The sequence below is a fragment of the Bemisia tabaci genome, chromosome 4 (assembly GCF_918797505.1).
Source record: "Bemisia tabaci chromosome 4, PGI_BMITA_v3".
Lineage (NCBI taxonomy): Eukaryota > Metazoa > Arthropoda > Insecta > Hemiptera > Aleyrodidae > Bemisia > Bemisia tabaci.
The window spans coordinates 34967565-34986138 of NC_092796.1; the positions used below are offsets into that span (position 1 = coordinate 34967565).

The following is an 18574-nucleotide window of genomic DNA, read 5'->3' on the forward strand; positions in this document are numbered from 1 at the left end:
AGCCATATCCGCACTGGAGATGCCATACTTTTACAGTTAAAAATAAGTAAGGAATTTTATCGGTATTAGATTTATGAAAATGTATACAATGTAAAAAAAATCAACAAACTATTTTCTAATTTAAATTTTGGAACATCATTTATAAATGCGAGAACTCCAAAATGAAGGAGATAATTTTCTAATACTGTTTCACTTCTCAGAAGTATGGCTAGGTATTTCGGACGTACGTAGATGCAAATTAAAAATTATTTAAAAGGGAGGGGGGGACTACAATTACTCTCGTGTTGGAATGATTGCACCAAATATTAGGGAAATACCTCTGAAAAATATTTGAGGTATTATGAGAACTCACAGCAGTTATCAGTCTTTAAACAAACGAGTGGCCAGTGATATAAAATGACAGAGGACCCAGTGGATATTCCCAGCAATTTATAAAAATTGTGGCAGTAGAATTCCAAGGCTATTAAATTAAATTGAGGTTTCTGCGAGGAAAACAAGGGGACCCTAACCCTCCCCCTTTCTTCAAAAAAATTGGTTGCTTAAATGAAGTGATTTTATTTTTTTTTTTAAAAAAAAAAAAGTCTAGAAACAAAAATTAAACTAAATTTTAAACATTTTTTGTAAACTTATTTGCCTTGTTGATTACTATGCACAGCACTTGCTACATCAGCAGACATAGTATTTCATTTTGTCTAATCCCTCCATAAAGAAAACATTTATAGTCAACGCCACAAAAAAAGGTATGCAAGGGGGAAAGCAACTAAAAAGGCTATTATTTAAGGGTTGAAACGCAGGTTCGTTAACTAATTTAAATGACCCGGGTTTACCAAGGCGAATCAACACTTAAATAATAAACAGAGTCGTTCACCGGACTGAGCACCTCATCCACCACTTTTCAGGGCAAAAACTATAAGGTAATGATATGTCTTATAAAAGGAAAATTAATCCAATTCAGGATTATACAACCAGAATTCTATAGAAAAGGAATTTTTCCTTCATATTTAAGATATAGGAAGCAAATTAAATCGCCATCTTATCTTCTGCTCATTGAATTCCTGTAGTAAAACACCAACAAAAATTCTGGGTGCAAAGTGTTTGAAAGGAACCAAGCTGTGATTCTTCCAAAATAACCTGCTTCCCTAGCTTCCGCAGAAAATGAGGAGCCATGGGAAACATTCTTTATATCAAGCGATAAAAAAAATATTCATATTTCTAGCTATACAATGTTTTCTAAACTCATTGTCAGTATAATGAAGGAACTCTGTGTAAAAGAAAATTATATCTAATGTCATTTTTACACAAAAACTGCAAAACAGAGGTTAAGAGATGGTAACAATCAAGGGAGGAAAACTGATACAACTTTTTAAAGTTATGTCTTAAACCTGTCTTTTATGTCTCAAACCTCTGGACTAGAACAGTTTTTATCTTTTGGATGGAATTAGAATACCCTCTTAATTTCTGAGGATTCTAAGGTGACAATTGTCTAGCTTTAACACAAACTCCAGGACAAAGAGTAAAATTTTAGACACAGTTTACATACAACCATTTTCAAAACATATTGAGTAACTGCGAAAAATACATAGTAGTCATGATCCACCTCTACTTGATTTCCTCAAGGGATAAACTTTGAGACAGAGAACGAAAAATTCATGGTGAACTAGCATGTTCAATTTTTCTATTCAAACTTGACTGTCGGTAGAAATTTTTTTTTCTTGTTTCATGAAATTAGGAGGCTGCTTTGTAGAAAAATTTAGGCGATGAAGACTTTCAATTAAAATCTTCATTGCTTGGTCAAAAATGAAACTCAAGTTTTAATGTCAAGCAATTTAAATTAATTTGAATGCCATTGCTACTGGAATAGGAAGACTCTGCAATGTAGACATGTTGGACATTATTCCGCGTACTTCAGTCTACAATTTTTACATGAACACATTCATAACACCTTAAAACGGTAAAAGGAAACTTTTATGATAGACCCTGTAATTTAGATGAGAAAACCAACTTTACACGGTAAATAACTTAGACATAGGTATTTTTTCAGAATCTTCATTCAGGATGTTTCTACATATTTGGTGATATCCAAGCTATTCCATCCCTCATCAACTTGCTCCGAATACAAACTTTATTCACCAACTTTATCATGCTTAAGGTTTTGAAAAATTGGGATTCTTAAGGGATTTTTCGGTAATAATTTTCAGCAACTACTTTTAAGAAGTCCATACCAAATTCTAAAGATTAAAAGAATCAAGGGAGAAAATTTAAGTTTTACGGCTTACAGATGACCATCCATTCCCATTCGGCATTATTTTATTTCATCATTCAGTTTATTATTTTTATACGAAAAAGAATCAATCGGTCCAAATGACTGAGACATAAAAACATCACTTTTCATGAGAAGTAAGAGCGCTTTTGGAAGCTACTTACTCCGTTTGATGATTTTATTACTTCCTCCGTTTGTTCAGTTCTTGGTTATTCAAGTTTTAGAAATTATGGTAATGACCATCTCAAAGTAGAGCTAGTGCTTTCAAGGAGGAATTTCAAAAAATTTGAGTTTTCTCAAGCTTCCGCATGAGAGAAATAAAAAGTTGAGCTTATATTCAACCAAATTTAACTAGGAGGAGTGGAATTACCTTAACAAGAGGTATTTACTAAGACTAGAGAAGGATTTTTATGATGTAGTTCCTGGAAATGCTCAAAAGCTCGGTGAAATAGATTAAAAAAGATACATAGGTACAGAAAGATACAAGACTGAACGCAAAATATTGCATCCAGAATGAAAGAGAGGGTGCTTTACACAGGGCCTGATATCATGAACTTTTGACAGGGCTGGAATTTTTTTCTACTATCCTTCGACTCACTTGATAAATTTTTTCCAGGTGCTGCAGACGTGGTTTAGTTCCTGGAAATAAAATTTCTAGTTTATCCTCTTTCCCCTCTTCTCGTTTCATGAGAGCAAGAACGAAGACAACTTTTTGACATGTGAATACCTCTAGAATCAGAAATTCTTTCACCACCTTCCAAGGGAGGAAAGTGACAATATCGGGTCTGAGTTTGAAGGAGGTCATCAGCTGAATTCCGATAGGAGCAGCAATGATCAGAGTTTCAGCCGAAACACTGAAAAGCAGCGAGTAAATGATGAAGCTGAATGAGCCCAAAGAAGACATCCACAGACAAATCCACCAAAAGGAGAAGAAATCTTTGGCTTTCTTTTCGCCATCGAACGAGCTATAGATTAGAGATAAAGATATTATTAGTATAAAAAATACGAAATAATCAAACCAGCCACTAGCTGACACAAGGGTGAATTGGGCTATTTGGTCATCCTTATGATCGCAGAGGAACTTCAGTTTCTTCATTCTTACACTGTGACTGTATTTTTAGTTTGGCACTCATCGAGCACACTCAATCCAAGGTATCCTCGAAAAAAGGCACAAAAATAATAGTTTTGGAGGAGTATTTAGACCGGAAACCACTCATACTTGCGTTGATAACGAAGTTTGATAAAGTTGATGTTGATAACCTCAAGAAAGTAAACGTAAACAAAGGACTGTAGCGCTGCTCGCAACCAGTCGCTATCTTCAGAACTAAATGAATATCATGTTGACATTCCTCATTTTGAGGTTAGGTCTTTTCATGTGTCACATGGTGAAATGGATTATGATTTCGTAGTTTAATTTTCTCTCGTTCAATAATTTTACAACTGTAGTCGACATGGCTGTCAATAAAACTGAAGCTCATCGTCCGGGACCTTATAAACAATCCAATAAAGCTCACAAAACTGGACGTCACCGTAGCAAAGGCCAAATAGATGCTGCCGTCAAAGGTAAGTGTCTTCATAATCCAGGATTCCCAATGATCTGTTGAGGAACAGATGATTATATTATGATTTATACAGTACTCATGATAATTGGTGAATATGAGACCAACTAAATGCTTAAGAATTGCGACTACACAGATTCGTAAGTGGCTGTGATGACATGATTGAGCCGGTATCATACGATCCAAGAAGAGCTCTCAAAGTGGTGTCACGCGGGGTCACAAGACCCTCCATTGCCCTCAATGATTGTCGAGTCACGTGCTGCCACATTTGGAGCTCTACTTTAATCGTATGACATGGGCTTTGCCCATGCCCTTGCCAATCCCTTTGACCGAAACACAGATTTTTATTGTTGCTTCCAGGGCCATGGTGAAAGTTTTGAATTTCAACAACTGCAGTCTTGGCTGAATACAATTAATATGACTATCTGCTATCAATAGAAATGAAGTAAGAACCATCCTGTTAGAAGCACATCAATTTTCATTCCTAACAAATTTTCTTGGACTTATTGTGTTCATTTTTATCAACAGCAGATGGTCATATTTATTTTTGGCCTAGACAGCAAAGTTGTTAAAATTCAAATCTTGCACCATGAGTCTAGTGACAGGAATGAAAATCGACATTTCAGTTGAAGGGGTTAGGAAGAGGATACGTTCCACTTACCTCGCCCCCCGACCATGCTTGGCATCAATCAAGAGAAACATAATAGATGTATGCGGCTAAAGCAATCAAGTGCTGTTTCAATTTATGGACAAAATTATTGTCTAGTATAATTGCAGGAGCTTTCTCACTCACTTGTGGATTTTTAATTTGAGCCAGACGATGTGACTCTGTTCTTTTCAGTGTAAGTAATGTGGTCTAATGATTATCAGATGAGTATGTATCATGCATAAGTTAGGGATGTCGATACTCAGGGAAGTATCGATACTCGATATCGATACTGGTATCGACTCTAATCATCGATACCGGTATCGATCATCGAGCTGAAGTATCGATACTTATGAGGTATTGATACCATCGATACTATTTCTGAATTATGCTGTGATTCTGAGTGTGCATGTGTCTGTCGGCCGTTAAATTCCGCCAGATTTACGCCTCTCTCGAAAAAGCCCTGTTCGCGTCCTTAGTCAACTATTTTGAGCCCTTAACTACAGTTATCGAACTGAGCTTTTACCATTTTTATTGAAGTATAATCATCTTGAGAAACTTAATTACTCCGTCGTTTGTCACAGTGCATCATGAAGGTGAAATAGTGGGGAGAGAATTTTTTAAAAAAGAAAAAGAGGCCTTCTTCATGGCCAAATCAGATTAAGTATCGATACCGTCGATACTGGGGTCTTGGCATCGATACTGCATGGTATCGATATCGTGGAGTATCGATGCCGAGTATCGTTAAGTATCGATGCCGAGTATCGTTAAGTATCGATCGAAAGTATCGATACTTTGCAAGTATCGGATAAGTATCGACATCCCTAGCATAAGTATCTTTATTTCACTTTTTTCAGGTAAAAGTGTACTTCATCATGCAATCAAGAAACACACAAAGAAGCAGAAGAGGATTGAAAGAAGGAATATCGGTGTTCAGTTAAGAAAAAAGAAGGTAGAGGAGGCTTGTTTCTTGAAAAGACGTGGTCCGAAGGACCCACCCTTCTTGATTGCAGTAGTTTCCCTGAACGAGGTGTTAAGCCCTTTCAAATTGCTTGAGTTGTTTGAAAAAGCAGATGAAGGAGCCACCATTTCTCATTCCGCCCAAGGCTACATGCATATGAGGTAAGAATGGTTTAATGTAATAAAGGATAATTTAGACAAATTAATATGAAACTGCATGTTCTAGTAGCTGCATATTTTGCACCTAAGAACTTAATGACAAATATTTTGTTGAAGTTTTTCATTTTTATTTTTAGTTTACTACTACTCTGAAGCTCTAGAAATGCATGAGACCAATAACTAAGCGGCAAACAGTAAAAACTGGGCTACAGGAGCACTGCAGACCCTCTGAGGATCGTAAGCAAACTGTAAGAATAAATAGTAGGAATATTATTGAAGAATTGGGTGAAGAAAGGGCATTTCTTGACTGCGGTGTCTCAGAATCGCTACTGTTGATCTATATTTTAGAGAGGAATTTATTGGGTAAATTATTTGAAATTTTTCATTTTCAGTATTGTGAAATCATAAAGAATATTCACCATAAGTTTCAACAAAATATGTACTTTTGCACCAACCATTATGGATGAAACGTAAGTGGAGATTTTGAGACATTGCAACCAAGAAATGCCCCTTCTGCGCCCAGCACCTCAATTATGGGGTAGTCAATTATACTTTTAACCTTTCAAATTTTGTTTGCAATGCTCTTCCATTTGAAATGGGGTTGAATTCTGGACAACGTTGAAAGCTGTTCTCACAGTTGAAATTTGATCTAGGTAACTAGAATCAAAGAAACATAGATCTGCATTTTCTCTCAGTATTTTTTAATGAAGATTAATAGTAAATTGAGGCCTAGTTCTATTGCCTCATTAATCATTTGTAATTTTAAAATCTTTCTTTGCATTCCAGTTTGCCAATTATGAAACAGCGCTTTACAATAATGGCTCTTGACACCAAGGACCTATTTAAACTGCTGGATGCTCTCAAAGTTGCTGACATTGTAATTTTTGCAATACCCGTAGCAGGTATAGACGAACTAGGGGAACTGGCCATCACATCAATTTTAGCCCAAGGTCTGCCAACTTACTCAGTTACAATCACTGGTTTGCAGTATCTTCCTATCAATGTGAGTTATTTTCTTTTATCCCTTTTGATTATATCACATTCCAGGGTTTAAAAACTTGTCTAAAAGAGCTGAGTAATTTGCACATAAATGAGAGCATTAATTGATGTAAGTTGTTATTTTGCCATACTTATTAAATGGAAGTAAGACAATTATTTTTCAAGATTGTGACTCCTCTTAGTTTTTTAACTAAATACAGTCAGAGTCACAGAATGCCCTATCCTTGCTCCTCAAAATGCTTTATCCTTTTCTTTGTAAGGCAGCCTTCGCAAAATCACACATTGTGAATGGTGATCTTAACTCTTCTGCCCTTGGAATTGCATACCAATCATGTTTTTGTTCAAAAAGCATCAATTCGATGCAAAATTCTCTCAATCGTTTCAAAGAAAAACAAGCATAAAAGTCTTCGTGTCCTCACACTTTTAGCAGTCTTCTACTTATTTAAAGGACCAAACTATAACTGGTTGGTTGCCCGGTCGAGCAATTTTTGCACCCTTTAACACAGATGATATTTAAAGTTGGAGTTATTTTTCTATATTTCCTCAAGCAATCTTACCCTATCTTACCATCAACATGAAATCCAAGTTCCTATAACAATGCCTTACCTCTTCAAAGTTGCCATCAAGTACTATCAAATATGTTGATGAAGGAACTATGAAACTGTACACCTAATTTGTAATATTTCAAAATTTCTGGTGCTATTCTATTTTTCTCATAGATAAACAGGCCAAATTCATATCTAGTTTTGGTATATTCTTCAAACGACAAACGCAGTGTAAAAATCATGAAACTTTCCTAGTAATTGCACAGATCAGTTTTCAGTTACTAATTAAAATGTGATGGTAGATCTGCAATGTTATAAATTTCAATTTGTAGTTATCTCTCAAGCTCAGCCATGGAAATGAAATTATGGATACAGCACTCCATCAGCCATCATCTACTTCAACGGCCCTTGATTTTATTTTTTAATATTTAATTATTTTGTTCTATCACCGCAAAAGAATCACTTTTCTAACATTTATTTTAGGCCATTTCAAATCTATATTGATACACTCCATACTTTTTCCTGGAATTAGAATGAAGAACATAATTTTTATATACCCTGTAATTTACCTTTTTTTTCTTTCTGTTTTCAGAAACATAGCGCAGCGAAACATGATATTCAAAGAAGTTTGACTCGCTGGTTACCAGAGGAGAAACTACAGTGTTTGGACAAGCCTTCAGATGCTCTAAATTTGTTTCGAAGAATTAGTGGTCAAAAAAAGAGGAGCGTCATCCAAAGGGATAGACGTGCTCATTTACTGGCTGAGAATCTAGACTTCAAACTCGATTCTGATGTAATTTAATTATCCATCAATTATTTTTACCCTATCGATTTTTGAAATATTTTTAGCCTAGCTACATGTACTCGTAAAGGAAATAAAAACTTGGAAAAGTCAGTGAGTAGATGTGTTGCTCATGAGAGTTACGTACAGATGACTTGACTCTCTCCAGGTAGAATACTTTGAAAATCTTGATGAGCATGTTAAAAAAATCTGAAATCCGATCTGCTACCAATTTTTTCTTTGTTGTTGGCAACCGAGTTAACCTAGGGATAACCTGATTTTCAACAAGGGAGAAAAAATTGCTCGTGGACTTGGATGGAGCATTTGAATTTTAAAATTGAGACTATCGATCCGAATCCAACTCTGGAAAGTCATCCTTGCCTCTTGCGCACAGTAGACTCACTTTATCCATTTATGAAAAATTAGGAAATTTTGGAATAGAACTTTTAATATTCCTGTTGTGTCAAAACTTCCGAATAGCGTTGATCAACAGTAGAACTTAAAATTTGCACCACTGATTTGTTGGATACAGCTATATTGTGCTTAACATTCTGAAAAAGTCAAAGAAAGGCAGAAAATTGTGTTACAAGCTTAAAAAGTCAGACTATTCCAAACTTCAAAGCAACTTGTTGCCCTTTGCGCAGAGATCATTCCATCATTTTAAAGTAAAAATTGTTTAATTTATTTTATTTTGCGGGCAGTTTCTACCTTCCTTGATAAACTGTTGAGGTAAAAATCTTAAAAATGTATGAACATTTTTTACCCATCAATTTTTCTCTCTAGTTTTCTTCTTCTTCAAACAAGAAGTTTCTAAGATGTGCACTGTCACTCTTAAGTAAGTTTTTATTTGAAAAGCACGATTCTTGTCGAAAATTCAGTTCTGCGCTTGTGCCAGGAAAAAAAAATGATTTTAGAGGAATGAACCAAATTTCTCCATACCTCCATGATATCATTAGCATAGCTCAAATTCAATGATCCAGTAGGTTTTGCCCAAAAAAGGATTCTGAAATACTATGACTATCTAAAAAGTGGCCTTTTTGAACCAAAATCCTCAGTTATTAAGTTTTTTGAAGTCCTCTATATGATTAAAAATTCTAATTCTAAATTTGTTGTTTTGACACAGGGAGCAAATTCTGGTACCTTGGCGATCAGTGGCTACCTAAGAGGCCAGTCTCTTTCAGTCAATTCCCTGGTCCACATTCCTGGTGTTGGCGATTTCCAGATGTCAGAAATCTGGTCTCCAGGTGATCCATATCCCCTGAGTGAGTTGGCAAAGAAAATTGAGTCAAGTCCAATTGCTCTAGCAAAAGCAGATCCAGCTCTACAGGTAAGTTCTAACATCTGAACATGTTACATAAAGTCAACATATCAATTACTAACTTTGAAACCTCATAGCTTGGTTTGCAATGCGGTAAATCTCTCATTTTTCTATACTTTTCATCACTCAAGAGTGTAATTTCTGACTTTTCATCGCAACCTCAAGAGGTAAGTTTTAGGATATTGTAAATTCCTCAACATTACCGATTTTAGAATGTTTTATCCAAAGCTAATGGGCCTGTTGCATGCAAGAGATACAGCCGTGCGAATAGACTTTTCAGAGGTTAAATGACACGAAAATTACGATGGTCACATTAAAAAAGTCTGAAATACACTCCTTACTGCGCATTTTGCGTTGTGAGGAACGCGCTTTTTCAAATTTCCCGCGTCTGGGGGCAGTGTTCTAACGGAAACAATTAACGGCAACTCGCGGCTATTTCCGGTCAACTAAAACTGACAACATAACCTAAAAATCGGAGCTCGTGATATCGTGAAATGAAATGTAGAAGGATTGCGTTGGATATTTAAAAGTTGATCGATTTGGTTACCGCATAAAGCGTATATGGACCACTATAAGAGATCACGTTGGGTTTGTAAACAAACTGAAGGAAAAAATAACAACAACAACAACGACTCGGCATCTTCCGGAAATCACCGAGCCCGCCGTTTGCTCGTTTCCGGTGATTAGAAAACTGCCCCCAGACGCGGGAAATTTGAAAAAGCGCGTTCCTGACAACGCAAATTGCGCAGTAAGGAGTGTATTTCAGACTTTTTTAATGTGACCATCGTAATTTTCGTGTCATTTAACCTCTAAAAAGTCTATTCGCGCGGCTGTATCTCTTGCATGCAACAGGCCCATTGATTAATCAATGGGTGACCAAGAAGTAATGTTTTCAAGTTCTAAAAAAAAAGGAAAAATTTATTTGAATCCTTGGCAAAAATGAAGCTTTTCTTGAGGCTCCAGTTCTTTAAAACTGACATTCTGGGACATATCTTCTCAAAACATGTATAGGAATGAGCAAAGACGAATGTCAAGAATTTTCAAGAACAGTATTGGAATTGGATGTCTCATTATCCACAGAGTTTTAACTATCTTTGCTCTTTTCAGGAATCTTTGGAGAGTGAAAATACACCAGACCCAATGGACGCGGAACAAACTTGGCCAACAGCAGAAGAACTTCAACAAGCTGCAGAAAATAGGAAAAAGAAAGTTATCAAAGTTCCCAAAGGTTTCTCGGAGTATCAAGCGGCCTGGATCATGGAAGATGCCGAAGGTAGGAGAAAACGCTCCTTTGCCTAATTAATCTATTTTTAATTGTATCATAATTGGACAGACATTTTCCATAAAAAGTCTCCCAGAAAGTCATTCCTCTCCGTAGGAACTCAAGAACATTATTGTGGTCAAGATGTAACCATACACCAAGTTCCAGAAGAAAATTTCAAGCCATGTGAAAATTGGGATGTGCTCTTCAAAATGGTTTTGCTACCTGATACATTACAAACAAGTTGTTGGAAAGTTAATTGAAGTAATTTCTTTACTTTTTTTTTTTTTGTAAACAGAAGTTGAAGAAAGCGGTAACAGTGGTGATGAAGATGAGGAAATGGAAGTTCCAGCAGATGATGCCGATTCAGACGCAAAGTCTGCAGCCTCAGAAGAAGAGTATGACACCTTAACTGTCACTTCAGAAGCGCCCATGGGTGCTGAAAAGTATGATGCCCAGATGGACATAGAAGGAGAGCAGAAACTCTTACAAACTTTGAAAGGTAATTAATTCTTATATTTTTACTCCTCTATTAGGTATTTGTTGGTTATCAATTCATTTGTTTTGAAAAATATTTTTTCCAATATTCTTGCTTCTTTTTTTCTGGAGAAGTAAAAAACAAAAATATTGTCTCTTTGAAAAAGAAACTGTTTTGCATTTTGTTTAATCAGTTTAGTTTGTAATCTTGTTTAGAAAGTACAAACATTAGCTTAGTTTAATAATATAATTTCATAGCGTTCTATTTTTTTTTCTTTTTCTTCAAGTTTTAGAAACAACAGAGTAATTTAATTCTCAAACGTTCTTCTTTATCTAGTACAGCACTCTCTCACAGTGAGGAAAATCCCTCCTTAATGAATAACCATTGGTCCCTTCTTATATTACAACACATATTTTTCTTTCCGTCTTTTAGTCCCTTGAGATCCACTACAAGAGAGTACTGTGCAAAATTAATCAGCTAGAAATATTTTATCTTCATTTTGTTGAAGTTCAATTTTCAGCTGAAAATCCCAAAGGTTTTATTATTATTTATCTCTTAAATGGAACTGAAAATTAAACGAATTTCTACAACGAGTCATCATTTTCATAAACTCCAGGACATTTTAAAAATCATGATTTTTGGAAAAATTTTAGTAATTATTATTGTTTTCTCCTTTTAATTTCAATAGATGCAAAAACAGATGCAGCTTTTCCTGATGAGGTTGACACGCCCCAAAATATGCCAGCTCGAGTGAGGTTCCAAAAATACCGTGGTCTTCAGTCCTTCCGCACCTCACCCTGGGACCCAAAAGAAAATCTACCATTGGACTATGCTAGAATATTTCAATTTCAGAATTTTGATAGAACCAAAAAAAGAATATTGAAAGAGCAAGAGGAAAAAGAATGCATACCTACCGTAAGTATTTTTCAAACTTTCTGCTGAATTTGAATTTTGAAAGTGCATCGACTGAAATTTTGCTCTGAGAAAGGGTCTCTTAAGTTGTCATCAAACGTCGTATTACTTTGTACGTATCAAATATTTTTCTAAGAATACGGAAGGGTATCGATCAGGACCGTTTTTGGGCTCACTGTAACTAAATCTCCTCAGCTCTACGATTTTTTGCTCATTTGAGTTCTATATTTTACTGACTGCGTAATAATTTGGTCATTTCCAGTCTCTTTTTGGGTCCAATGCAGGTCCAAACATGAGTTTTTAGGCCGATTTTTGCGGAAATTGCAGGTTTGCTGTCTAATGCCATTTTTCGCCCAAATCAGCCGTCAGACCCATATGTAGACCATTATCAGATCTGTAAAGATACCCAAAATGACCAAATTATGATGCATACCTTAAAGTAAACAAGAAAAAAAAAACACTAAGAAACATGGCTCAAACTGTGTGTAACAAGGCGGTAAAGAGGTGCTGGATGCCTACCATTTTGCAGAAAAAACAAAGCCAAAAATTTCAAATAAAATCAAAATCTTGAGCTCTTATGTGTACCATTACAAAACCGAGGGAGGAGAGTGTTCAGCTTAGGCAGCTTGCATTAGATTATTAAGTTGAGGTCACGCCAAGAGATCTAAAACGTTTTGTAAAATGTTTCGATCCATGACCATCTTGTTCCTCAAAGTATTGACCTTCAATGAGCAAAAAATTGTGCAATAATTCAACCTGGGTGAGCCCAAAAATGGCCCATATCAATACTATTTCTTCCTCCTCTTTAGCATGTTTTTAAGAGAGAAAAATTCAGCGAAAATTGTACCCAGCAGGTACAGTTATGAAGTTCACTCAAGCAAGTGTCAAAAATTTCAGTTGCCTGCTAGCTTACTTTTCAGGTTTACTATTTTTATTTTTCAGTGAATTAAAATTTGTTCGTAACCAACTTCGGTTTCTTTCTTTTTTCCAGCCTGGAACGTATATTACAGTCTTGGTGAAGAACGTGACGAAAGATCAGTATCAGTCTTTAATATGTCAGCCAACTGTGCTGTATGGATTATTGCCTTATGAACAAAAGATGTCTGTTTTAAATCTAGTACTAAGGAGATCCATTCTAGACGAAGAGCAGCTTCCAATCAAATCCAAAGAACCCATGGTTTTTCAATGTGGTTATAGGAGATTTAAAGCATGTCCTGTCTTTAGTCAACACACAAATGGTGCCAAGCATAAGGTGAGCAACATATCAGAATCATGGTTCCATAACACTGTATCATTTGTAGACGACTTAACTCATCAATGTCGTCCTGGGACCTGCGCCTCAAGTGCAGAACCATGTATCTTTATTGCAGTCTTTTAAAATCTCTCCTCCTATTTTATTCTTTCAAAGAGGAACAAGTCAATTGAATAGCTTGAAATTTCTGTGGATTATTATGCTAAAAGAGAGGAAAAAGCAAGGAAGTTTTCAAGCAATTAAGTTGACATTCAGAAGAAAAATTAAAGTATAACAGTAATAAATAATAAATTTGCTTCAGACAGGTCATCTCTAGATAAGCTCACTTTTCTCAAACTATGATCCAGGCCTTTTATCATTGCAAAATGACCTTCATAGGCCATAGAGGGCCTAAAAAAGGTTACCCTCTAGTTTATTTGCATTGTATCACAGTGAGTTTGATGGATTGTTATAGAAAGATGATGAAAAACAAATCCCAGTAAACAATCAGATTTTCAGTGGTATTAAGAGAGATTTTTTCCTCAGCAACATCCTTGAAAATTGCATGTTTGTACTTATACTCAGTGAAAGTGTCCATTCATCTTGTTCTGAAATTTTCTTTTTTTTTTTCAGTTTGAACGATATTTTCAACCAAACAGCGTGGTCGTGGCCACAGTTTTTGCACCAATAGTTTTTCCTCCTTGCTCAGTCTTAGCTTTTAAACCAGATAAGAACAATTTACTCGTAAGTATCAATTTTACCTAAAGTTAGCAATCTTATCAAATTCTTCATGTTTTAGCATCTAGTTTTGCGAGAAAGGAAAAAGCTGTGAAGTCACTGTTACTACATTAATCGTAAAAACTATTGTGTAATAAGCTGTTCACATTTTTTGGAAAATGTGAAAAATAAAGTTTTAAATTCTATCATTTCTACATATTATGTTTCCTGTTGACCAAGATTCATATTCTGTGTTTGGTGTAGGTTATCAGTCAATGCTGTTAGCGTGGCCTTTAGCTTCTTACAATTTATTTTCCTCCAAAGTTGGCTCAGCAAAAACGTTCTCCTTCTTTCTTTTTTTCTTTTTCTCTTTTATTCCTCTAAGCATCCCAAAAATAATTTCATGCCAAGCCTTGGACTCAACTGTCTTTAAGCTCTGTATCAGCCGGAGGAAAAATTTTACGTTCACTTTTAAAAATTAAAAACACCAGGCTAAACATTTATCAGCATTCATCAGCAATTATCTTTTTTTTTCCTTTAGGAATTAGTGGCAACTGGTAGTGTCCTCTCCGTGAATCCAGACAGAATCATCCTCAAGCGGGTTGTTCTTAGTGGGCATCCACTCAAAGTCAGGAAGAGGTCTGCAATTGTGAGGTTCATGTTTTTCAATAGAGAAGATATTGAATGGTTCAAGCCTGTTGAGCTGAATACTAAGTATGGCCGCAGAGGTCACATCAAAGAACCATTGGGTGAGTTGCAGTCATTTTAACCAATTAACATCCTTTTATCATTTATATGAATCTCTGAAAGGTAATAACTTTACCTACAGTATAAAAAAAAAAATAAATAAATAAATTCTTGTTAACCAGAAGTCAACCCTCTGATGTTCGGAATATTTAAAATTAAATAGAGTGATTTTTTTTTTTTTTTTACTCAAATAGGTAGTGATTAAAATAAAGGCCTAAGCGTTTTTGTACATATCAACGAAAGTGTGAAATGATTATCAGATGTTAATATTATTTTTTATATTTTCAAACATATTTTATGTAAAAATATTGTATTTACCAAAAGAACTATATGATTTGTATCTATCTACATATATGAATTAAATTGAAATAAATCATTATATTCACAGGGGCATTAAACAACAAAGAAACGTTTGATAATACAGGTTATACACAAGAACAGACATCATGGAATTCTCTGCCTTCTGTTGTAAGAAGTTGTTGGAGTATGCAAAATATAACACGAATCATGTTTAAAGGAGAACAATAGGGGTGGGGTAGTAAGGAGCTGCTACAATTCATTTATCATGAGTGACAACGATGAACAGTTTCATTTTATTCAACTATTCCTTTTTTTATTTTTATTTCTTTTGCAACTTTGCATCCCTCCCTCTTTTTTTTTGCTGTGATGTTAACAAAATGTCTGCTTCTTTTTCCAGGAACACATGGCCATATGAAATGTGTATTTGATGGTCAACTGAAATCTCAAGACTCCGTTCTTCTAACACTTTACAAGAGGGTTTTCCCCAAGTGGACGTATGATACATCTCTACCTGCTGTGACTCATGAAATGGACACTGAATAATTTTTTGTAATCGTTTTTTTGAAAAATTCTAAAAAAAAAAAAAATAAAATAAAAAAATCAAGAAAAGCTCTAATGATTGTTAGCAAGATTTTTTTGCAGTTTCCTCTTTGTATTTCCGACATAAGAATGCCGCAACAAACTTTTTCTGGAATGCATTGGTTGCCAGATTGTATTGAAAAATCAAAACTTTCTTTAATTGAAACCCATGTTAAAAATTCACATTTACTTGAACAACTGGCAATCGTAATTGCCATCTTTTACCAAAAATTAGCATTATTCTCATAAGACTCAATGTAAAAATAGTAATCTCTCAGCACAATTTGGTAACCATGTCAAAGTTGCCAGGTTTTGCAATAAAATGTGGACTTATATGTGTTTAAATGAGGGAGAGTGCTGATATTTCACCACCATCTGGAGACAATATGAAGTGAAAAGAAAATTTGCTCCTCATAGACAGCGGCTAAAAAATCACATTGAGCACATTGGAAACTTCTGAAATTTACTCCTATCTTCTCAATCTACATACATGAATGCATTTTTGAGCTTCAGGTTTCAAATATGTACCACAGCATAAACATAATTTGATACAGTATTACAGACAAATCAACTCGGTTTCAGGACTGCTCATGAAACTGAAATTGGCTGCAGCATGTTTAGCAGGTTCTTCAGTATAAACGCACAATATACCGAACCTCTGAAAATCTTCTCTTCCCATTTATTCAAATTGAAGTTATTACTTTGTTGTTAGTTTTTATTTTACGAACTGTGTCACATTACAATATTCTTGTTTAACTTTACAGTTAGTCATGGAAGCAGGGTGACTCATCCATATCACATGGAGTCTTTCCCACCTATTACGTTTTGAAGTGAGGTACTTGAGCAAATTTCCTCTAAAATTGTGACTTAGGATTGAATTTCAGGATTTCCTGATGCACCCACCCTTCTGTTTGAGTCATATTTCAGCAGAAACCACTATTTTTTCACTCAAGCAAAGGTTTGCAGAAACTCATTCTTTTTTTCATAGATGCCTAATCATTAAAGTTTATCATTGAATTATACTCTGCAAAAATATCAAAAAACAATTCTTCTTGAGTTCTCTCTCCCACACGTACTTCGTTAATTTTCAGATAAGTCAGTGAAAAGTAAAAAGGGAAAAATATATCGTAACTGATCATAAAAAATTCAACTCCATAGTACTAAAATCGGGTTCTGATTATTTCAGCTTCTCAGTACGCAAAATTAGACAAGATTAGTCCAAATGCTCACATTTCATGTCAAATAAACTGTTTATATGTTCCAAAAAATCAAAGTGCACCACATAATCCATCATCAGAAACCGGTCAAAACCACTCTTTTCTCGGCTCCGGAAACTCTGACGAGACCAGGCGCAATTGATTCTACGCCTCGAATTACGTAGGGATCGACACTTGTCTAAAAAAAAGTTTCCTGTCCAATATCGCGAAAAATCGACAGGGGTCACATGGACTAAAATTTTTGGGTAAAAATCGAAAGTTCTGCGATTGGGCTGAAATGGCGCAAAACCCCTTAGAAATGACTCACCGAGTCCGATTTTTTGGTCGAAAATGTTCCACCAGTGCATAAGAACTCACAATCAGCGAAAAATGTGATGATTGCGAAGCGGTCAAGAACACTCGTTTCGACGCTGATGAAGCTCCAACGAGTCTCGGGGCCAGGCGCAATCGATTCTACGCCTTCCGCTACGTCTTAGAGATCGACAATAATCTCGCTTTTTTTTCCTGACGAAAATCGCGAAAAAACGACAAGCAGTATATTTTCAGTTTACTTACCCTTACTTTTCTCAAATTGGAAAAAAGAATAAGAGACACTTCAACGCGCGTTGATGACAGAGCAAAAATACAACTATTAACTCTCGACAGATGTCTGTGCTGCATCTGAAAAAATCGAAAAATCGGTTGTGTTTCTCACGTAGTCCTTGAAGCATCTCAACAAATAAAACAGACGGAAACGAACACAGTATGGAAATAGAGCAAGGGAAATGTCGCGCGTTGTTGACGGCGCGGAGATACAACTATTCGTGCTCGATGGACGTCCGTGATGCATCTCCAAAATTGAAGGCGCGATGGCACGAGGCGTGAATTCGCGATGCCCCGCTCTATGCTGCCGATGAAAACGTCGCTCAGATTCGGGAGAAAAGTTGAAAAACGAGTCTCGATTACGTCTCTTCCATCTTCAGCTGTGTTGCTCACGTAGTCCTTGAAGCATCTCAACAAATAAAACAAACGGAAACGAACACAGTATGGAAGTAGAGCATGGGGAATGTCGCGCGTTGATGACGGCGCGGAGATACAACTATTCGTCCTCGATGGATGTCCCTGCTGCATCTGAAAAATTGAAGGCGCGATGGCGCGAGGCGTGAACTCTCAATGCTCCGATGTCACCAATGAGATGTCGCTCAAAGGCAGAGAAGTTTAGAAACAAGGTTCGAATACCTTCGACTGTGTTGATACTCGATTTTGTGTCTAATTTATCAGATCCTCTTTTTTTAAGTATTTGTAGACTTATATCTGAAACTCGTGTGTACAATCCACACAATCCATCGTGTATCGTTCCATACAACTTGTGAGCCACGTGTTCAGAGGAAGCCTCGCAGGTCAATTTGACCCAACTTGAGCATGCCAGTGTTAACGCGTACGAATTAGGTGTAGGTAATGGATGAATCGGTGTACCTATTTCTAATAGCTCTCTTCGTCGTTTCCTTCCGAAAGAACGTAACTACATTCAATGTTGCCCGATTTCCCCTCGCAAATTGCAGTTTTTACCAAGAGAATTTCGGGAATTTCTAAATAAAGATTCCTGATTCTTCCTCTGATCTCAGCAAAAATCTGAACAATTTTGGGGGATCTTGTAAAAATTAGATGTTTGAGTCAATTCTGCAATAATGGAATGGAATTACGTTCCTTCATCCGAAAAATGGCGTCTGCAGAGCGCAGGACCCTTGATATCCCTGTCGAAAAGTTATCATGTTGACCCGTAATCATGCAACGGGAATCCGTGGCACCTTGAAAGGCACCAACTCCAGGCGCATTTTAGAAACCGCGAATCTGCCTCAAATTTTCCCTCACCGCTTAGTGTTTTTGTAAATGAACGTATTTCTATGTGCACTAAGACATGAGACC

At 36.0% G+C, this 18574-nt stretch overlaps 1 protein-coding gene across 1 annotated transcript; it reads left to right on the plus strand.

Annotated features, from left to right (window-relative positions):
* Positions 1–3610: 3610 nt before the first annotated feature.
* Positions 3611–15482, plus strand: Tsr1 (Tsr1 ribosome assembly factor). Its single transcript, XM_019048370.2, has 12 exons — positions 3611–3823; positions 5323–5587; positions 6371–6587; positions 7721–7921; positions 9033–9236; positions 10335–10500; positions 10787–10990; positions 11655–11881; positions 12870–13130; positions 13743–13853; positions 14368–14575; positions 15271–15482. Exons 1-12 carry the CDS (start codon positions 3712–3714, stop codon positions 15414–15416), a joined length of 2322 nt encoding a protein of 773 aa, XP_018903915.2. The 5' UTR covers positions 3611–3711; the 3' UTR covers positions 15417–15482.
* The last annotated feature ends 3092 nt before the right edge of the window (positions 15483–18574 follow it).